This window comes from Olea europaea, unplaced genomic scaffold (assembly GCF_002742605.1).
Source record: "Olea europaea var. sylvestris unplaced genomic scaffold, O_europaea_v1 scaffold139, whole genome shotgun sequence".
Classification (NCBI taxonomy): Eukaryota; Viridiplantae; Streptophyta; class Magnoliopsida; order Lamiales; family Oleaceae; genus Olea; species Olea europaea.
Genome location: NW_019231420.1, coordinates 57,267 through 78,546, shown reverse-complemented (window position 1 = coordinate 78,546; position 21,280 = coordinate 57,267). Strand labels below are relative to the sequence as shown.

The 21,280-nt window shown below is 36.0% G+C and overlaps 1 protein-coding gene across 2 annotated transcripts; it reads right to left on the bottom strand.

The window, feature by feature from the left end:
• Positions 1 to 109: 109 nt before the first annotated feature.
• Positions 110 to 20,251, bottom strand: LOC111375571. Of its 2 annotated transcripts, none has more exons than XM_022998406.1 (9): positions 19,690 to 20,251; positions 19,507 to 19,598; positions 18,705 to 19,405; positions 14,265 to 14,335; positions 7,884 to 7,973; positions 7,550 to 7,753; positions 7,340 to 7,441; positions 2,915 to 3,041; positions 110 to 705 (listed from the first exon to the last, which is right to left on the bottom strand). In XM_022998406.1, exons 1-9 carry the CDS (start codon positions 20,071 to 20,073, stop codon positions 542 to 544), a joined length of 1,935 nt encoding a protein of 644 aa, XP_022854174.1. In that variant the 5' UTR covers positions 20,074 to 20,251; the 3' UTR covers positions 110 to 541. The 2 variants fall into 2 exon arrangements, with proteins under 2 accessions (XP_022854174.1, XP_022854175.1); XM_022998407.1 differs by having other exon boundaries at positions 7,571 to 7,753.
• Positions 20,252 to 21,280: the final 1,029 nt, after the last annotated feature.

Genomic DNA, 21,280 nt, shown 5'->3' with positions numbered 1-21,280 from the left:
ATTCAGTATACAATCTTATAAAACCCTAGTACAAATCAACAACAAGACATCAAACCACTAAGAATTTACTATATATATGCCAATATTAAGATATTACAAGCTTGCAAGGTGATTGATGATTATCTGGACATTTTATTTAGGAAAAAATACAAAGAATATCTTTTGAGTCTTTCAGCTATCAACTTCTCTATGAAGAATAGCCTATTTGACACACAATAATTGCAACACTGACGATGGTAGAATTTAATAAACTGGGGCAATAATACTACATGTACATAAGGAGTTGCATAATTGAATATATTGCATCATTTCTCAACATTATTTGAATATTTCTGCCTAAAACAATTGATACAGTTACTATAGCCCTGAAACGGTTAATCTTCCGGTACAAGATAAGCTTCCATACAAGATGCCTTTTAACATTTCATGGGGGCTCCTCCTAAGGCGCATAACCACAGAATTTTCACAACACGCTCAGGAGATCTGACAGAAATCTGAGTGCTGTTCAGCAACTTTTACTCGTAATATACAAATTTTAAGGCTACCCGTGGCTTTGGTTTGTGGAAGGTGCCTCTTTTTTAGCTGAAGCACGAACCGTTGACTCTGTAGCTACTAACTTTTCCCTCAGTATGGCACTATATTCATACAACTTTTGGAGGTTATTCTGAAGATCAACCATACTTATTTCATTGGAAGCCTTCAGTTCTGCAGAAGTAAAAAAACAACGGCAAATTTGAAGTAAGAGGTCTCGATAACAGAAGAATCATTAAGAAAGATTGTACAGGATATAATATTTTTATATCCAAAACAGATATGCTCTCCATTTCTTATTAAATCTGTTTCTTCTCATTCAGGTGGGAATTTGCTCAGTATTTGATCTTAACATGAGAAGCTGCTAGATAGAAGATGTACATGCAATCTTCCACTCCCTGCTCCACCTCCAGGTGGATTCCAGTCTCCGCGTGGATAAAATAAAGAAATGCAGGTATAACTGGTGAAAGTTGAGAGCCTTGACTAGATCAATCAATCAATCACAATCAGGGAAACATGAATTGGGAAAATAGTCAAATTGAAACAAGAAATTTCTTATTAGTAGCATAGTGAAAATTCCAGTTCTGCAAAATCAATTTGATAGAATTTGCTTGTTTTCTTATTGTAGTCGGTGTTCTAAAAGGTGGCACCAAGTGTGATGCTCGGCCAAAACGCCAAGCTAAGTGGCTTGGTGCCTTATTTGGCGGTCAACGACAATCGTTGACTGCTAAGGCGCAACTAGGTGCAATTATGTGCGCACTATCATCCTATTTTAATTTTTTTTAATATATATAACATATTTTTTAAAATTGTGTTAAAAAATTATCAATGGCTAATTTTTTTCATTTTGCCCTAATTTAAAACAACACTTGTATTGGAAGATACGGAGGATGAATTAGATGAAGAGGATATTGAATTGGAGTTCGATAAAGAGTTAGATAAGATTTAAGTTCCTATACTATTTATTTACTATTTTGTATTTAAATTTGAAACTTATCTTTTTATTGGAAATTTTGAAAAAATGTATACGTTCCTATAAAACTATTTTAAATATTTAGTAAGTATTATTTTTAATAATTAAATAAATTTTTGATTTATTAAAAATTAAAATAATATTAAAATAAGAAAAAGCCCTTTTACGTTTTTTTACGCTTAAGCCTTGCGTTGCCCATAGTTTGGCTTCAACGCATCGCCACGCATTACGCATTTTAGAACACTGATTGTAGTACACAAGTAGTTTGCATGAGATAGTAACGTGCCACGAGGGATGAATGTCCAAGCTTTTAGATCCTAATACAACTGATCCTAGAGCCCAGAATCAAGTGATATCTGTTTCTGACTAACAAAGAAGGCAGCATGACTAACTCTCTCTACTACTCTCCAAATCACTCCCCTTTTCTTTCCCCATTCTCCTCCACTGTAATTTCATCTCAAATGGTGAATGATGACTGAGATACTAATTAACATTTTTGCAAAGAGATGCTCTAAGCCCATACACGCACCACACATGATGTTGTAGATAATACTCAGCAAAGAAGAAGATGGATAGAGATGAACAATCAATTTATCAAAATTTTCCTCACCCTCCAGGCAGCACAACTCCCTTACCATTGCATAGCTTCTTCAATTATCATGCTGTGCTCCACGTTAGTGCCATCTTCCATTAAGTTTCATTCACTTGGCTGGAGCTAAATTCAGTTTTTCATTTTCCTTCTAATCTTAGAAGCAGTCTACCTTTTCATGATTATTATGATATATGTCGCATGAGAGCAGTTCAGCGTATTTAATAATCGTAACCAGCTACACTTCTCATACTTTTAAAGTACTGAAAACAATTACCTTGCATTATCGAAGAGCCAAAAAGCAATTTGAAAACTCTTCGGTTGGCATTTACCCATACTGATCATTTCTTCACTTGGTGGAAATAATATTGTTGGAAACTTTTTTTCCTTTTTCTTTTTGATAGGAATATTGTTGGAGACATAAAATGTATGATTTAATCTCCAATCACTTAGGGTGTGTTTGATTACATTTATTTTCCATGGAAAATATCAGTTTTCCACCCAAATTCTTATTTCGGGTGTTTGATTGCAATTTTTTCCATGGAAAACATTCTCCAACTTTTGAAAATATGCATAATTTCCTTGTTTTTAAGGAAAATATTTTTCTTGGGTGGAGGTGGTTTTTGTTTTCCTCAAAAGACGGAAAACATTTTCTTTTCATGTGATATTTCCATGCCAATCAAACACACTCTTAATGAACCAAAGAAAACACGAAAGATGTTGGGGGGGGGGGGGTAACTACTAAAAAGCAAACATACATCTTGCTTCAAATTTTGAAACAATAGAAATGGAAAGCCTGAACTTTTGAATCTAGCACTAACCTAATGGTGGAGGTGGTGGAAGGTTAACATCAGACATTGGAGATGCTTGGTTCCAGAAATCCACTTGGCATGAACCAACAGTAAGTTCATCTTTTCCATCTTCTAAGTTTGCAAGGACTAGATCTTCCTGAATTTAGAGATCACAAAAATATAAGCAGATCCAATAGTTTCATAATTTAAAACATTACCTCACACAGAAAAAGACAAAATTTTAAAACATTGTAAATCATATTAAACTATCTTCAACTTGGGCCCTAGTAGCAATTCACCAGCTAAAATTGTTGCGCCACTTTAAACCCCAGGCAAATGGTCCAGGATGTTCAAGGGAAATTCACCAAGTGCTACACTATTGCACTTAATTAAAATGATATAGATGTCCATAATACACAGAATTCTAAATATGAATCTTCCTCACTTCCCTGCCCCCTTGGTTGTGTTCCAAGCTACTTTCACACCGCTAAGAGATTTGGGGGATGCTCATTGTTCAAAGCCAACCTAATCTAGTCTTTCGTTGAAAATCTCTTTGACAAAGTGTAAGTTTCGCAGCACCGAGATACATGACAATCCTAGTACTATATAATGAGAGAATCTTTGCACCAAACCCGTTGATGTATAGATATGGGTGCGCTTCAATAGAAATTGATGCGCTTCCAACTAATTATCTCTTGAGCCTTAAATGAACTACATTCGATTCCTTTGTAGAACCTACTTCCACCCTTAAAGCCTAAATTCAGTGGTTTTTGAGCGTATTGGTTCCTATCAGCTGCAACGATATCCCTATTTTGGGTCGTACTTACAATGAGATGAAGAAGAAAACACAGAAAATTCACTTTGAGTCCGGGGAAATCTATTAATGCACTTTTCAGTGATGCATAAATGAAGTATTTCTGGCCCGTTATAGAGAAGTTATATAATAGATATTTGTAATCAATCATTTATCACTAACAAGGTTGCCTTCTTTAATTGAATGTCTTAGTAACAAAATCACAATAGAAAAAGTTACTTTTCGGGCAAGTAGCATTAGAGACATCTTTATTTGAGGAGCTTTTGCCATCCGACTCCTCATATAAAGATAGTAGGATCATCGGCTCATTCATGGAATTCGAGAAGAAAACAAAGATAGAATGGTTCGAGTTCTGGGAAAATCCTAATGAATTTTTCTTTGCAAGAGACAACTCTGAATTTAGTGATGTTTACGTCAACCTTGCTGAGTTTGCTTTTATAAGAGTCAGATGCATAGAGTTACAAAGTCAAGCTTTACAGGATGTAGTGATGTTGTGACACTTTGGTTAGGTTAGGCTCGATTGACTTTGTTCTACTAAAGGATCGGGGCGAGCAAAATTCAGTAGAGGCCTTCCTTCACAGTTCGAACTCCCTGTGAATGACAACTCTTAGCAATATCCTTTTTTATATACTCACAGTTCAATTCCAAGTCTTAGTGCAATTGATAAGATAAAGAACTGCTTACCATTATGAATGCTACAGGTGTAGGATCCTAGTTAATGAAATCACTTGATTGAAAGGAAAGGAAGAGGAAAAAATCGAGGATAGATGGAATAAGGTGCAGACCACCACATATTCCCATTCTCCACCTCAGCTTATTCTGGCAAGACCTTCCCCCCATTCCCCAGCTCCATAGTAGTCAAGATCGGACTGCACGACTTGTGCATGCCTATTTCACATTAGGAGGTATTGGAGCGGGTTTTTATCCCTTTCATCACTAGATCTATTGGGTAGCCATCCTGCCTGCCTGAATTCATTCTAACCGCTTGATTTCATTAACCCCTTCATGTCATTTAGTTGTCTAGGAGCCAGATCCATTGTTACTAATAAACAACGAAGAGCAAAATTTTTCATACAATGACTACTATCCACAAAGGTGCATTCCCACATGTGGCAGACAGACCGACCACTTCACCAAACAAAGAACAAAAATTGAACCTTATCCCAATAAATTAGGGGCTAACTATATGAATATTTTTTTGCCATGTTTAGTCCATGATGCAGCGCTGAAGGCTTTAACTTATTTTGATAATCAAGATCACTTGAAGCATGAGGGCAGACCATGAGGAGCCGTTGGATGCAGCAACTCTTTACTGCTTTTAATTAGCTGCTTGTTTTATGATTTAAAAACCTTTGTCATTTAATTATCACAATAGCTTAGCCATAGATTAATTTTGTCGTTCAGCTAATAGGGATTTCAGCACGCTCCTGACTTTATATTCATCTGTTTCAAACATTACGGGTTGTTATGATAAAACTTTGATGGCTTGGAGATCTTCAGCCTTCTATTAATTCATACCCGGTATTTGTTGAATCAACAGGTGCGTAATCACCTTGGTTTTTATTGTGCTTTTTTTTCACTGGACCATTTGTGGTATCAGAGCCTAATGGTACAGAGAAATAATGATAAAGCACCCTAAGAACATAGCATGATTACACACCCACTGATTTAGCGAATATCGGGTACAAATCCATAGAATCTGGAAATCTGTTTTATCAAGACAATCATCAACCCTCAATATTGAATGCAACCATCCACTTCATATTACATTAAGTTCCTATCTCCAATAATATCCCATGTTTGTTCGAAACTTCATGCTTAAAATCTTGTTTTCACTCAGGAAGTTCCACAATCTTTGTTTATTCCTTGCATTTAGACATTGCAGGTCTGATCCAATAAATAAATAATAATGTGATTTTTTAATTTTTGCAGTCTAACATAACAATTTTCTTGAATATTTCTATATATTAGTAAGCAAATATGAAGACCCCAAGGCTACGAAAGACATAATAATCAAATCTCATAAATGGCGGATGTACAATTGAACAAATACATAATTCATATTCTAAATGTTGTCCTTAAGGGAGACATACAGTTGAGTGCTCTATTCAAAAAGTTCATATCGTAGCATACCATACAATTTAGAGAATGAATCATCTTGGCCATAGAAATTAAGACTTCTAGATAGAAAAATTAGTGAATCCGGAATGCAGTAGATAAAACTAAGAGAAATTATGTAGCATAAGAACAGTCAAGTAAATTGATTTTTACAGGATTGACAAAACAATCCATCTTAATCCTGCATGTAGTGGACATTGGTTTATGATCTGATGTCACCAATAAGTGAATTCTAATGTGACCACACAGTGATTTAGGGATTCAGCTTGTGAAAACTTAGAACATATATCCACGTCTCTAAAGAGAGGAAAATGTCCTTAAAAAGAATTTAAGTACTGAAGTGTCAAGTAATTCAATGAAAAAAGCACTAATTATTATATCAGTGATTGGATCATACTTAAAATTTACTATATTTGCAATTTGATAATAAGTTAATTATCCCACATAGAGAAAAAATGTTACACGAGGATAAGAGGGTAAAAAGACAACCATTTCAAACTTGCTCAAATTATGGATATATCGGTGGGACTGTACTATTGGGCTCGTTATTTTGGAGCCTAGCACACTTGATTATTAAACGGACTCATGAGCTTCATTATTTAAGCTAGTAATCTAAGAGAGTAACATTAAGTCTTTAGTGGTCTGACCCACTACTGATATACTGATTCCAGATGAATTATTCATTGTGTTAGGGCTACGCGTGGGAATTTGAATCCGACAGGGACTCGGAAGACTAGTGTTTTTGAGAGACTGAATCCTATTTAGTCTAGGGTTAGAAGCCCACCAAAAGACAATTCTAGACCCCTTGATTGACCCTCTCTGTCTCTCTTGAAAAAAACATGCACTACACTGATAGTGCATTTGCTCCTGCTGTGTCCAAGATCCAGTCCAAGCTCGATTTTGAAGGTGCTCATCCACCATAATTCTCCTAGGAGAATATCTGAGAAGATCTAGTGGTTGGAGGCTTGCGGTGAGACAATATAAACAAAATGGATCAGATCTACATAGTTTGAAATCTATGCTTCTGTCTTGTTCAGAAGACTCAACAGTTTTAATTCCAAAATTTACCACCCCATTCCTTTTCTTTCCTTGCGTGTATACCCTAACTCTTCTCCCTTCTCTACTACCCATTTTACCTCTTGCATGCAAGTTCTGTTAACTTTCCTCCTACACATCACATTTATTATGCCTAAGGATTTTCTAGCAAGTGTCTCTATATTCTAAGTCTAACTTCTTTATCTGCCTTGTCCATTATAGCATGATAACCTGGCTTTCTTGACACCAAAACAGGCTTCAAAGTGCCACATCGCTTAGAGTACTCCCTAATTATCTCCTGCCCACTTTTCATTGCCCCTCACATTGCCAGTATCCAGTTTGGAACATCGTTAAAAATGAAAAAAACTTTTCACCCAGCAAAGGCGCTAAGAAATACAACATTGTGAATAATGTATGCAAAATTGCAAGTGACCCAAAACATAGAACATTCTCATTGGAAAAAAGAAACAAAAATAATGGCGACTCACTGATTCATTTCTTGAAAATGATGTCCTCTGTTCCAGGTTCGGAGCAGGATGAGTTGAGCAACATTTAACCTCTTGAGTACGAACAGTGTCTGGCACAGCAATCTGAAGTGATCCATTTATAAATTTAAGGACACAATAAATTTCAGAACAGCAATACAAGAATGATATCATGACCATATACTAGTATAGCTCAGCCAAATTATTCACCACCTTCTCACTGGATAAACGGACCTTTCTGCTAAAACTAATATCATCCATCCTGTTTTGCAGTCTTCGTTTATGGGAAGATCCACCTGGGTGGGATGATTCCATCCCAACACAAGGGAAACATGCCACATTCGTCTTAGTACCGTTACTATCGTCTTTGTCATCCAATGAGCTAGATCCCCATGTATACATCACGTATTTTCTCAACTACACGAAGATATAATCAAACTACAGTTACGATGACAGGTTCAATCAGAACGAAAATAAGGATATAGCAGTAAAGTGAAATCAATCCCTTAATTTCTTTACCATTTTTGAGGAATATAAGAAAACTCACTTTCTCCCAACGTTCTTGAGCTTTGCGACGATTTCTGATCTTTCGCATTACACTATCCTCATTGCGAAGCCTCTTGATTCTATACTCACACTATAAATGAAAACCATCAGGTGAATCAGAGTAGTAGTACACAACTCGGTATGCTATAACATTTAGACTTATATTTTATTCACTAGATTGAATAGTATATCCTCCAGAAGATGGATCACTATTCCCAGATACTTTCAACTCCATTTCGGATTGAAAATGTTTAACATCTTAATTTAATTATTTTTGAGAGATGACCCTTCTTAGTTTCATTAGATTTTGACTCCCTGAAGAAAATTTTCGCAGCTCGAATTAGGTTTAATTCTCAAGATTTGAAAGCCAAATACATATTGGAGCAAGCCACGTGAACATCGAATTCAAATAAACCAATACGTTGTCATCAAATTGAAATAAACCAACAGACAAAACCAAATCATATTCCAATGGGTTCAGCCAGTTGAGTTGTTTGCCAATTTTTCTTTTAGTTCTCTACAAGGACATGCATAACTCCCATTATCTTTTACCAGCCACCTATTTTAACAATAGAGATACCCTTTCTTCAAAAATGTTATACCAAAAGAATCAAATGTTAGAAAAAGTGCCATGTGGCCTCTTGTTTAGGGCTGGGCAAATCTCCCGAACCGAACCGATCCGAACCCGACGGTTCTTGTCAAATTAAATATCCGAACGGATATCTGAATTGAGAACTGACGGGTATGGTTCGGTTCTCGATTCTAGACCAAGAACCGAAGAACCGAATCTTTCTAATTTTTTTTTATATTGAGTAAATCAAATTATTTTAATTTTAATTTTTTCTAAACAAATTAACAAATTAATGATTTCTAAATCCAAATTTTTGGTCCAATAATTTGTTTCATTTCTAATTTTTTAATTTTTGGCCCAATTACCCATTTTATTGTTTCATTTCTTAGGCAAACAAGATCAAATCCACTAAATAACCATAAACACCTACAATAAAGTGCATAACATTGTCTCGACTCTCGCACTCACTCTCGCAGCCTCGCTAATATTCCAAAACCTATACAATCGTCGGCCGACACTTTGACCTCCGATCGAAGCCGTGACTTTCGCCGACTGAAGCTTTGATCATAGCGATCATTTGAACAAGGTAGTTTACTAATCTCTGACATTCCAAAACCATTGAATGTATCATTAGTCATATTTATATAACGTTGTTATAAATGTTAAAAAATTTAATTATAATACAGAACCGAACCGAACCGAATGGAACCGAACCCGAACGGTTCCATAATTATATTTGGACCCGACGGTTCCATTTACTAGATACCCGAAAAGTTTAATTCGGTTAGGTTCTAAAGAGAACCGAACCGAACTGACCCGCGCCCACCCCTACTCTTGTTTTTAATTTTTTCACGGACAATAAACCTTTTTTTTTCCTTCGATTGTATAACAATTTGGAGAACATTGATGCCTTTATTGGGTTTCAATTCGTCTGAATCTCAACTTTTTTGAAGTTGTATTGTGTACCAAAAACACAATTTTTTTTTTCCGTCTACGATTAATGCATTTTCCACGAGATATATTAAAATACACACATATACCAAATCAAAGCCAACACCTATTGCATTCTCCAAGGCTAGAAAAGAAAGAGTGAAAAGAGAATAAGAATATTAACAAAAAATTCAAAGGTTGCAATTTCTACTTGTATCCTCTTTGGCTTGACCCGACAATAGAATAGTGCTTATTTCTCTTTAGAATTCTAAGTTAACAGTTATTAGGAGTGATTAGACCCTCTTCAAATCAAAGATCTAAAGAAATTATAAGTACTTTGTGTCCTTTGTGCTTAGCCTTTTTTTAAAGTAAAATCTACGTGCACTTACGTGTGGGGCTTGGCATTGACCTCTACCTTGTCTAATGCTCTAATGCTCGGACTCTTCGAAATAGTAGGAGTACTCGTGTCGGATACGATACGACATGGGTATAGGATATGTGTCGGATCGTCCAAATTTCAATTGGACACTTCACCGTTTTTACTTCTTTCTTCTTCTTCTTTTCCTTTTCTTTCCCATTTTTGCTCTCTATTTAATGCCACCTTCGAGAAGGTAGAGAGGGCAATGGTGCTAAGTTTTCCCTTCTTCTTCTTCCTTTTTTCTTTTCCTTATCTTCTTTTTTTCCTTTTTTCCCTCTCTGTATAGTATTTTGTTTGTATAAAATAAAAATGAGTTCCATATAGTGCTACCTAGTGCTCCACTAAGTCCAAATTACATTCAAGTCCCTCATTTTTAATTTTATATAACATTTAGTAATTAACTTCCTATAATTAAAAACTAAACCCCAAAATTCTATTTTATTCGTTTTAACCACTTATTCAATATCATTTCCTTTTTTGCGAACAATTGATTTTTGTTTCTTTAAAATGACATCTTGGGTTAATAAAAAAATTAAAGCTTAAAAAACGTACTCATGTACCCATGTCCGAAATTTGGACTTTTTTTAGCAATATTCCCGTATCCTACATTTTAAAAAATAAAAGATCAAATACTTAGATACGTACTCGTACCCGAGTCCAAGCAACATCGGTCTAATGTTCATTGATAGAATATTATTAGTGCCGCAGGGGGGAGGCGAGACCAGTTCCATTCTCTACGTAATAATTAGAGGGTGTTTACATATTCTTGTGTGCACGTGACATGTATTCAAGTAAAAGTGTGGGTAGATCTACATGATAAAAGAAGATAACTTTCCCATAAATGATCAAGTGAATAGCACACTGTGATTACACAAGAATTAGCGTAAAAGTAAATCATAGTAATCATACAGCGTCATTAGAATATTCGAACTAAAAGGACAACCATAGGATGTAGCATTCGAGTAGTCTTCAACTCGATTCAACTCAAGAATTCATCCCCTACTGGCTTGGAATCAACTGCACCAATCCTCATATTCCACTCCACTTGTCCTAATAATAGTTTTCACTTTTCCCAACAGCTGTATCTTCAGCCTTCTCTGACTATTCTTAAACTATCTCAATTTATTCTCCGATATTTTGTCTTCAATAGGTGCTACTTCAACCAATTCAATGATACGTTCATTTCATACTTAAGTCATTTATTGGTTTGCCCCTCTCAGGTAACATTCTCATCTCAAGATACACTCAAATTACAAAAATGTTGTTTCTTAGCTGCCTAAAGTTTAGCCTCATAAGATATCGTTGGTCTTAATGCATTTCCATAGAGTTTTCCCATTTTGGTAAGATATCGAAGGCTCTGGTTAGATAAAAAATATACTAATTAAAAAAGGGGGGNAAAAAAAAAAAAAAGGGGGGGGGGGGGGGAGAAAAAGTGCATTCGTCAAAAGGAGAATGTACCCTTTAAGCACAAAAATATAAAAGAAAAATGAAGAAGGAAAAAGAAATCCTTCGAATTACTTACTAGTGGAAGCAAAAAAAGGTGCTTAAAATTTTGCCTTACCCCAACTATCAAGAAATTGCATTTTCCCTTCAAAAGTTCTTCCATTTTGGCTTGCACTCCTATACTTTTGGGATGTAATTATTTATTTATTTTTTTTGACTATTTGTATTGTGTTTTAAGGATTGTTGCTCGATCAATTTCCTATTGAGCCTTTTTTCTGTAGGGTGCGGTGTTGTGTTGAGTTATCTTTACGGCCGGTTGGGTTATAGCGTTTGAGCTATAGGTTCTCACTTGGTTGGCAAGAGGGCCATAACAACTAAGTTAGACAAGGCTGGATATTCAGTTGGGTGGCTTTATAAGTGGCCAGTTTAATTTTTATTTTTATTTTTTTAAGCAAAACATCAACACATCCTTAATGAGTTTTCAGGCTCCACCAAGGAAGGCTAATGGGGTTTAGGACACCCCGACTGTGTATAAAATCAAACTCACGAGAAAAAAAGGGAGGGAGGCATGAACCAAACCTCCCAAATGTAGAACAATGCACACATACAAGAATGAAATAAATGGGAATACATTACTTCCTAAATAAAGAGAGCAAGTGAAAAGTAAGCTAATGTCCTCTAATACTAGGAAGTCCATATTGGTCAATTTGTACAAAGGCAAGAGTTGTCCTTGTCTACAAACATTGTTATTACCAAAGCATCACTTTGGTTTAGTCCATATTGGTCAATCTGTACAAGGGCAAGAGTTGTCCTTGTCTACATTGTTATTACCAAAGCATCACTTTGGTTTTGCATTATTCCGTAGGAGTCCTCTGTAGAAAACCCAAACCATTCAGGACTTCATGCAGAGGAGAAATCGGACTTGTGTCGTTTGACCTCATAATTTTACCAAAATCGAGCCCCCTAGCTTGTTTTTTGCGTCCCCTCCTTGAACTTCGGTACATTGATTTCCTCCTATTAACACTCTTATTTCAGCCCTTTGTTGAGGATTTTTTATAGGCCATTCGGAAGGATTGGTTGTAGGTTATCTCATGGCTGAATAGGGAGATCTTGATATATTTCTCCTGGCTTTGATACAAACTCACGTAGTTGCCTCATCTGATGAAGGCTTTGACTTGTCCCTTCGGGTCCTCACAATCTCATTGTTGTGTCCGGTTGACCTGTGATACCAACAATATCTGTTTTGGTGGGATTGGGGCATGATTTTCGTCAAAGGAAGAGGTCTATAGGAGACTTCTTTAACCCCAACTTGCATGAAGACCTCTTCTAGTGAGGCATTCAATGAATGGTATTGATGACACCTTTTCGGATAAGGAGAACGTCATTCCATCTCCTTTTTATCTTTCCTCGGATTTGGGGTGGGTCTTTTCTTTGTCCAATTATCTTTGGAGCGAGTTGTATGATGGGGCTCAAACTGTCCTTCCTGATCTAACGTAGCTTCCTCTGCACCAAAATGTTTTTCAACATGATTAAGGAACTCATGATAACTCTTGGGTCCATCATCGTGAATAGACTACTGAAACCTTTTTTTGGCAGTAAGCTAGATAACATAGCCATGAGGGCGGCATCATGCGAAATCCTTTCTACTTCGATGGACTGTTTATTGAACCTGCTAAGGTAGCTTTTTAGAGATTCACGCTTTCCTTGCTTAACGTTGACCAGATGTTCCTTGGGGGTGGTTTCGGCTTTAGAACCTATGAACTGAGTTAAAAAAGCTGCAGCTAGGTCCATCCAAGTCTTGATAGACAGCCTTCTGAACTATTTTTGTGCCTTGTCCCCTAGAATTAAAAAGGAAAGCTCTGCACATAACTAAATTTGCTATAGTCACGTCGTCTACAGTGTTTGGATCACCACATGATGTGAGCTACAGTGTTTTCCTTGTTAGGTATGCCAAATCATTCAACTCAAGCAGTCGTCTTATTGGATGGCAAGGTCGGCTCTTTGCAACTCATCATGATATTCCTTGCGATTACAACCACTCCATCATAGCTGATCTCTGATTGTTTGGTCAAGAGGTGCTCATGCTAGTCATGCCACGTGTCATTAGGGAATTGGGCAAAACAGAGGTACTGACATCACCCTAGTCAAATCAATAATCATGATGTTCCTAGACTTCGGCAGAGTACACTGAGCTAATAGTGATTGGGCCAAGCTATTCCTTCAATGTGATGGTAATTCCTGTTTTGAGGACTTCCATTATGGATGAGGTCTTCAGTTAATATTGTAATTATGGTTAAGTATCAACAACTACCATCTAGTGTCTCCCTCCAAATCACTCAATATGGTTGAAATTATTTTTAACGAATTTTTTGACAAACAATAATATATTATTCCAAACATTAGTGACTTCTTTTACGAACGATGCCACAGACGAACATGAACAAGACCGTATCCTCTTTCCAAACATTAACGAATAACTAAAGAAAGAAATACAATAGTATAAACCAAATTTATTTCTTAATTGTATTTCCTAAAATAAAAGTGTAATCTTGGCATGTTTCCATTCTCATCACATGCTTTATCATGTACTCTTAAAAGCCATACGATAGAGCTTGAGCATTATGTATATCTAGACCTCCGTAGATACACAGTGAATAAGCAACCATGGCCTCACCATCTGAAGATGGAGATGCAGATATCTTGTCCACATATGATGGCTTTACCCCTAAAAATATCCAAGAGTATTTTAAATGAGTTAGGAAAGCATTATTGGGGTTGATTCATGAATACAATTTTGATTGTACTAGTTGTTATGGTTCATGTAATACCACTGAGTGTAAGAGTAAGTCATGTGTCATAAACCAAATAAAGTAATAGCTAAAAAAACTATTCCATGAGATATAAATGGATAAGTTGGCAGTGCAAACAAAATAACACAGAACATTGTAGACAATCAATTCTAACTAGAAAAAGGACAAACAAACGGAACAAGAAAATATAAGATTAGAATCTATACGTACTTGCACCAAGATGTAGAAAAAAATACCAATACAACTGCAATAAAGTCCCCCCACATCAGCAAGGAAGCTAACTGCATTGTTGGTAAGAAAAACGTAACATCAAATTACTGACTGCAGAAAATATAACTCAAATGCAATGAAATTGGAAATCAACACCAGAATGAACAACTTATAAAGTCTTCAGCCAAATAGGTCAGCAAGTTTCAAATTTCCAAAGATGAAATATTCCAAGTGAAGCCCCGTTCTCTCATGATAAAGAAGACTTGAAAACAAAAGAAACAATAGTTAGAATGCATTCAGAATTTCCATCGATTCAAATCAGAATGGCCTTTCCTTGAAATTGATGAGGTAGGTGCATATTACTCCATGTTTAGCTGTTAAGACAGTGATGCAGCATTCAGAATGAGGAAGATAGAAAGAAGATTTATACAAGGCAGACGCTCTTATGCCCTTATGAGAGTTAGAATGCATTCAGAATATCCATCGAGTCAAATCAGAATGCCTTTCCTTGAAGTTGATGAGGGAGGTGCATATTACTCCATGTTTAGCTGATAAGACAATGATGCCACATTCAGAATGAGGAAGATAGAAAGAAGATTTATGGATGGCAGAAGCTCTTATGCCCTTATTAGAGTAAGAGGTCTGAAAGATGGCTATATTCCCACATTTATGGAGTTTCCGCATGGAAAGGAAAGAATCAAGCTTGGTCTCCCCCCTTGGACAAAAATCTCCATTCCAGCATAGAGGAAAGTTGTAAAGTAAGGAGACTCCTATGGTTGTTGGACCCATGATATTAGAGAAGAAAAGGGTGGCAGCTTTAGATAATATGAAGCCAGAAGGTTGGAAATTTCAAAACATACAGCTCAGAAGGAGCACGTATTTTTCAGAATCAGTTTTCAGAACTAGAGTTGATTAAAGAACATGAAGAGCATGAAAGATCGAGAATTCGGACCATCCATTTTCTTAGTTTTAACTATTGTAAGAACAAGAAACAAACCAATTAAAACTATTTTGGAAAATGATCTTCAATTTGACAAAAAGAAAAGTTTCATTAGTGGCTTTCATGAATCTATGGTCTCAATGGTTGTAGTCTCCAAAATATATTTCAGTAGATGTTACGTTTTGGCGTCTGGGGGAGATTTCAACATAGCAAGCATGGGAAGGAAAAGTTTCACGGTGGTGGATCAGTCACTTTAAAATAACCAAGCAGAAGTTTGATAAATTTGTCATAGAAGATGAATTGATAGACCTGCCAACAAAGAATGCAAACTTCGCACTATTAAACTTTGCGAAAAATGTAGTTTCTTCTTGACTAGATAGGTTCTCAATCACTATAAGTGGAGTGGTATTTTTCAGGGTGTTCCCATGAGGTCTCGTTGGTAGTTCCAGATCATTGTCGGGTGGAAACTAGTTATTCAACTTTAAATCAGTGTCAACTCCACTTTGGTGGGAAACAAGTGGCCTGATCATCAGCTATGCAATTTCATAGTGGTGTGTGGATGGCATTCTTCGTGTTTGGCAGGGGTACAAATTTATGTAGGCGCTTTGAAATTGCAAAGGAAAAATTAATGAGAAAGTCAATGTTTTTGAGAAGGATTGAGAAATTGGAGCTAAAACACGTTTTACTTTAGTCATGGCTTTAAAGAAGAAATAGGGGTGGGCGTCGGATGCTTCGGTCAGGATATTTGGAAGAACCATCCATTAAATTTCGGGTACTATGTAAATGGAATCGTTCGATTTCAAGTAATTTTTGGACCCAACAGGGAACCAACAGTTTTGGTTTGGTTCCAGCTAAATTGTCCATCCCTGCTAAGTGGTTCAGTTTGGATATTTCAATAATTGGAACCATCCATTAAATTCCTGGTATTAAGTAAATAGAATCATTCGGTTCCAATGTAATTTTTGGAACCACATTTGGAACTGGAACTGAACCAGAATGGTGGTTCAGGTTCGGTTACCCCTAAGAAGAAATATGCTCTTTAAAATGCAAATTTGAAGATATTTTAGTAAGGAAAGGTGTTTGAGACAAGAAACAAAAATCAAGCGATCAAAGAATACCAATTCTAGATTATTTCATTTTGAGGTTGCCATAGAAGTGTTTATTAACATGCAAAATCAGGATCAAAGTTTGGTATATGGGGAGTTGATTGAAAATGTATTGGACTTGTTCACAAATTTTACTCAGCTCAACTTGATGCATCTTAGGGAGTAAATGACATTATACTCGCAAATAATCTTTTTGTACAAGTGATACCGAAAATAAATTCTATGATAACTTTATAAGCTTTCAATTAGTTCTGTTGCTTAAAAATTAATTAGACTTAAGACACATTAGCTGGATTGAATGTCTGAAGAGGGCAAAGTGGCTTGGCTTCCTTAGTGCCCAAGTTGAATTATGAAGTGGGCAGTCGTTCATTAAAGTCTGTTGAGTTCCTTTGAGAGGTGATGCATTAAAATAGAATTTTGAGATCTTGTCTTCCCAAAATGTCATAAAGAGATTAGATGAGTGGAAGGGGGTTTTGTTGTCGAGTAGTGGGAGACTTGCATTGGAAAAGTTGAAGCTCTTGAGCATTATTTTATGTCTCTTTTTGAGAGCACGAAAGGGTGGTTACATTTCTAGTAAATTGATTATAGACATCTTATGGGAAAGCAAGGACTATAGGAGTATTGGACAAAAGGCATTTAGTGGCTTGGTGTTTTCAAAATCAAAAAGCAATGATGGTTTAGGTATGGGGAACTTAAAACACAAAAAATATGGTAAATGTTAGGAGAGTTCCAAGTGGAATGAAGGTTCCTTTGGTACAAGAATCCCATTGTTGGACAGTGCTTAAGAGTAAGTTAAAGTTGCGTAGCAATGGACCAGACAGAAGAAGTGGGTAGATTTTCAACTAGGAGTCCTTGGAAAAATATTTCACAATTTACCCTAGTATTTCTTTATTGTATGAGATTGAATCAGTTGTGGGAAGAAGATCAAATTTTGGAAAGAGGCGTGGAATTCGAGGTGATGGAGTTTTTTGTTCTTCACTCTCCATTGCTATTTTTCAGAATTCCATTGCAAGAGTTTCTATTTCCTCTTTTTTCTACAGAAGGATGGGAAAAGAATATAGCGCTAGAGTCAAGCATGACAATTCTAATTAGTTGAAAATAAGTGAGCAAAACTTCGCCATATAACCGAAGAGTTGGTTTTTATCCCTTTCAGTGGCTTCAGAGAAAAAGAACAGAATGTTTTCACAGTAAGCGTAATTGACAATGTCTAAGTATGTTTATTTGTTTACTCTTACATCTCATATCATGTTCTTCCACAACAACGCTAAAAAAATAAAAAATAATAAAATAATAAAGAAAGACAATGTAATGTTCTTCCGCCAAAAAGTGTATGTTTAAAGTGGACCTCTTAAGCTTCTAGAGAAAAACCAAGTAGGCCTGCAAGATCAAAGGGTTTTATATGCCAAACTCACACTATCCTGGGATTCAAACATTTGCAAAGCTACTTGGTTTCAAGGGACCAAGGATCAGAAAAAGTTTAAGCTCAGGTAATGTAAACAGCGGCATGCACAATAAAACTCAATTATGGTTGATTTATTGGGAAGAAAGTTGGATTCAATTTGGAAGTAATAGTTCGAAACATGAAAAACAATAAGAAGAGAGGGAACAAACACTAATATGGTTCTAGCAATCCCATCTTGATTCTAAAATAAGAACCTTGATTTATACCATTACTTCATTGAATAATGTCTAGATTGATGTTGTGCTACAGGAAAACCAAATGCTCCGAGGCTTAATAACAAATGCATGAATCCAGAAATTAACTAAATAACAAATGCACTGAGGCTTTCTCAAGCAAAATTTGTGGTCCTACCATTCTTCTTCATGTCAGTGTAAAAATAAATTTTAGAAGTTTCCCTATAACATTCTTTCCATGCATATGACTGTGTTCTTGATGTCATTCATAGACTTTGCTCCTTACAGTAATTGGCTAGATGCTGCTTGTTATAAAATTAATTTTGTGATAAGAAAAAGGTAGTCCTTAAATTTAATTGCATTCAAAAGTAACATGCTAAAACTGCCACTAGCACGTAGTTTCTATAATCGCAAGTCTGTGATATTGATTATTGAGAAAGGAAATTACAAAAGAAAGCGTGAACATCAACTCCGAGAACTACAAAAACAGAGTATGCAATAGAAATGATAATTATATGGACTTTATTTGAACACAAAGTTACAAACATATAATTCACATGATCTCCACAAAGTTCAATAAACAATGCCAAGTACTTTGAATTTTTTTCTCCAAACAATATAAATCTCGTATTTCAATTAACATGATAATGCATTGCGCAAGGTAGAAGGATTAAAAATTTGCAGGGCAAGGAATAGAATTCAGAGAGAGAGAGAGAGAGAGAGAGAGAGAGAGCATATAAGTTTATGGAAATTACTCACCCGGTCCTAAAATATTTTGATTGTTGATCTCAACAATATATGAAGATAGGAAATTGACATACAATGTAGTGTTGATATGTCCATCACTGGAGTTTTCAAGCGACGTTTGAAGCTGAGTTATCTCACTAAAAGATGAACCAGGGAGAAACTCATGAAAAAGAGGTTGGATAAGTTTTAGATCATGTAGATTGTGGAATATTCTAGGAAACAAATTGAATTTCAGTATATTTGGGACGGCCCCTCTAAAGGTAACAGGCACGTCTTCAAAGTCGCTGGCATTTTTTAGCATTCCGCTGACAAAACTCAAATGCTTCTTATCACCATGGCTCTTGGCAGTAAGGTTGAACTGAAAGCCAACAGCAGTTGCTGGATTATTTGGAAGATCAATGAACTGCCATGTGACATACAAAATGTCTCGAGTAAGCTGGCATTTGTTGCACTTAAGTGTAATGGTAGGCCCCTTGGTGGTGTTTAGACAAGAATAGTTAGCAAAGTTAGACAAAGGAGCAACTCTGTAATCAATGAAGCCTGGATTCCCTGTAACTAAAGTCCCAAGACCACGCAATTGTGCACAGCTCATACTAGAAATAGTGGTAATATTGAATTCTAAGTCATTCAAGAATGCCGCTAAATCAGGTGCATTCGTTGCTCTAACATTATGAACCTCAACACTCCTCTTCGATATGATTTGGTAGAGCAACCTGTAGCGTAAAATGTAAAGCAATCCATAAATATATCAGGCGGAGGTACATACCTCGAGACAGATAAAAGAAGTAACAGACGTAATAATAGGATTACTCACGCAGCAAACAAACCAATAAAGAGTATCCAGCTAGCAATCGAGAAAGTCCCGCCAAGCTCTGTTTTCCGCTTCTTCACTACCTTCTGGTCCTCCTACCCAAACCCATACATAGTACTATCAATTAACAACATTAGCAACTATTCCATGAATAAAGAAAAGATGAAGAAAGAGTACAGGACTTACAAGCCAGTGCCGAGTTGCGAATGAGACATCAAGCCGGCTAATCCACCAGCGGATCTTGAACCAGGGAGAGCGGCCATCGGTTCCAAGGGGAAAGAGGCGGAGGAGAAGGCAGGATCCGAGCCAGAAGAGGAGCATAGCAAGGGTGGCCTCTAAGAAAACGGCCTGCGACTGGGTAAACTTCTTGATGGAGTCAAAGGAGAATATGGTCTCAGGGAATGCCAGAGTAGAATCATAGTCGACGCCACTGTTCAGCTCCACCGCCGGTCCTAACTCCGTCAATAGCCCACAGCTGTTGCTGCTGAAATTGTAGAAGAAGCCAGGGTCGCAAGCACACAACGTGCCGTTATAGCGGAAGCTATTCCTGGGGCATTGCACTGCTTGCATTGATTATTGAACTTAGATTCTTAACGATTGGTTACCAATTTGACAGTGAAATTTGGGGAATTTGGCTGTAAGAAAAGGCGGAGAAAGGTCAAGTACAAAGAAATTCTGTTAAAAGCATAGGATCGAGGTAGCGTGGAGGGAGGGAGACAGAGAGAACGGCTTGGAGATGGACGGATGGGTCAAATATGAGTCCGGAATTTGCCCTTCGGGCCGACCGCCAACATTTCTAACTTGCCCCCCGACCATTCCACTTGTCTCTGTTTTAGTACCATTAAATTGAGTTTCTTTGGGAAATTTGAAATAGTGATTCTTTAAAAATATGGGATTAAAAAAAATAAGTTTAAGTGCAAAATTTTTTATTATGAAAATAAGTTTGAAAAAAAAAAGTATTATATTAATTGTTGTCAAATAGAAACTTGGCAAGTTTGGTAATAAACAATTATTTCAGGTCCGTCTAAATCGTTAAAAACTGCTAAAAAGTGGTTTTTTGCAAAATGAACAAGTAAATCTTGCCCATGTTTGTAGTTTAATCTCGGTCAAAATCATTAATTAATTTCAATTACATATTTATGAAATTCATAATTTTTTAATCATATATTTAATATTTCAACAATTTTTATTAAAATTTCTCAAAAATTTAAATTTACTCCTCACAAAACAAGGACCTTATTTACATGGCTTATTTTGCAAAATATGCTCTTTATAAAGACAACATTGCCCCAGATATTATGTTATGATAATTAAAGTTGATCTATTATTTTAGTGTGTGTTTGTCTATTATTATATTATATTATTTTTTTTACAGTACTTATTTTTAATCACATATTATTTATTAAAATAATATTATTAAATAAAAAATATTTCATTCTTTTTTAACTATATATTTCAATATCAATCACTATTCCATAATACATTATTCACAAATAATGAGGGGACAAACACCCCCTTAGATATTTTGCCGATAGGGAATTATCAAAAAATTATCATAGCCTCGTTTGGAAGTGACTTTTTTACTCTAAAAAATTGATTTTTTGACAGTTATTTCACTATTTCAGCCATAATTTTTGACGTCTTCACTCACGGGTAGCCCCACTTTTTATCCTAATAATCCAAAAATTAATTCTCAAAATCATTACCGAATATGCCCCATATGTTAACAATTCTTAAAATTTTGAAAAAATTTCTATTTTTTCTCAGACGATGCCTG

What these genes read in the sequence shown, in the direction of transcription:
- LOC111375571 (XM_022998406.1), bottom strand. Translation starts at nt 20,073, where the DNA reads ATGCAAGCAGTGCAATGCCCCAGGAATAGCTTCCGCTATAACGGCACG. An exon ending in TTTTCTACATCTTGGTGCAA is followed by an intron (nt 7,974 to 14,264) that starts GTACGTATAGAT and finishes TTTCATTTATAG; the next exon opens with TGTGAGTATAGAATCAAGAG. An exon ending in TCCACCACCTCCACCATTAG is followed by an intron (nt 706 to 2,914) that starts GTTAGTGCTAGA and finishes TTACTTCTGCAG; the next exon opens with AACTGAAGGCTTCCAATGAA.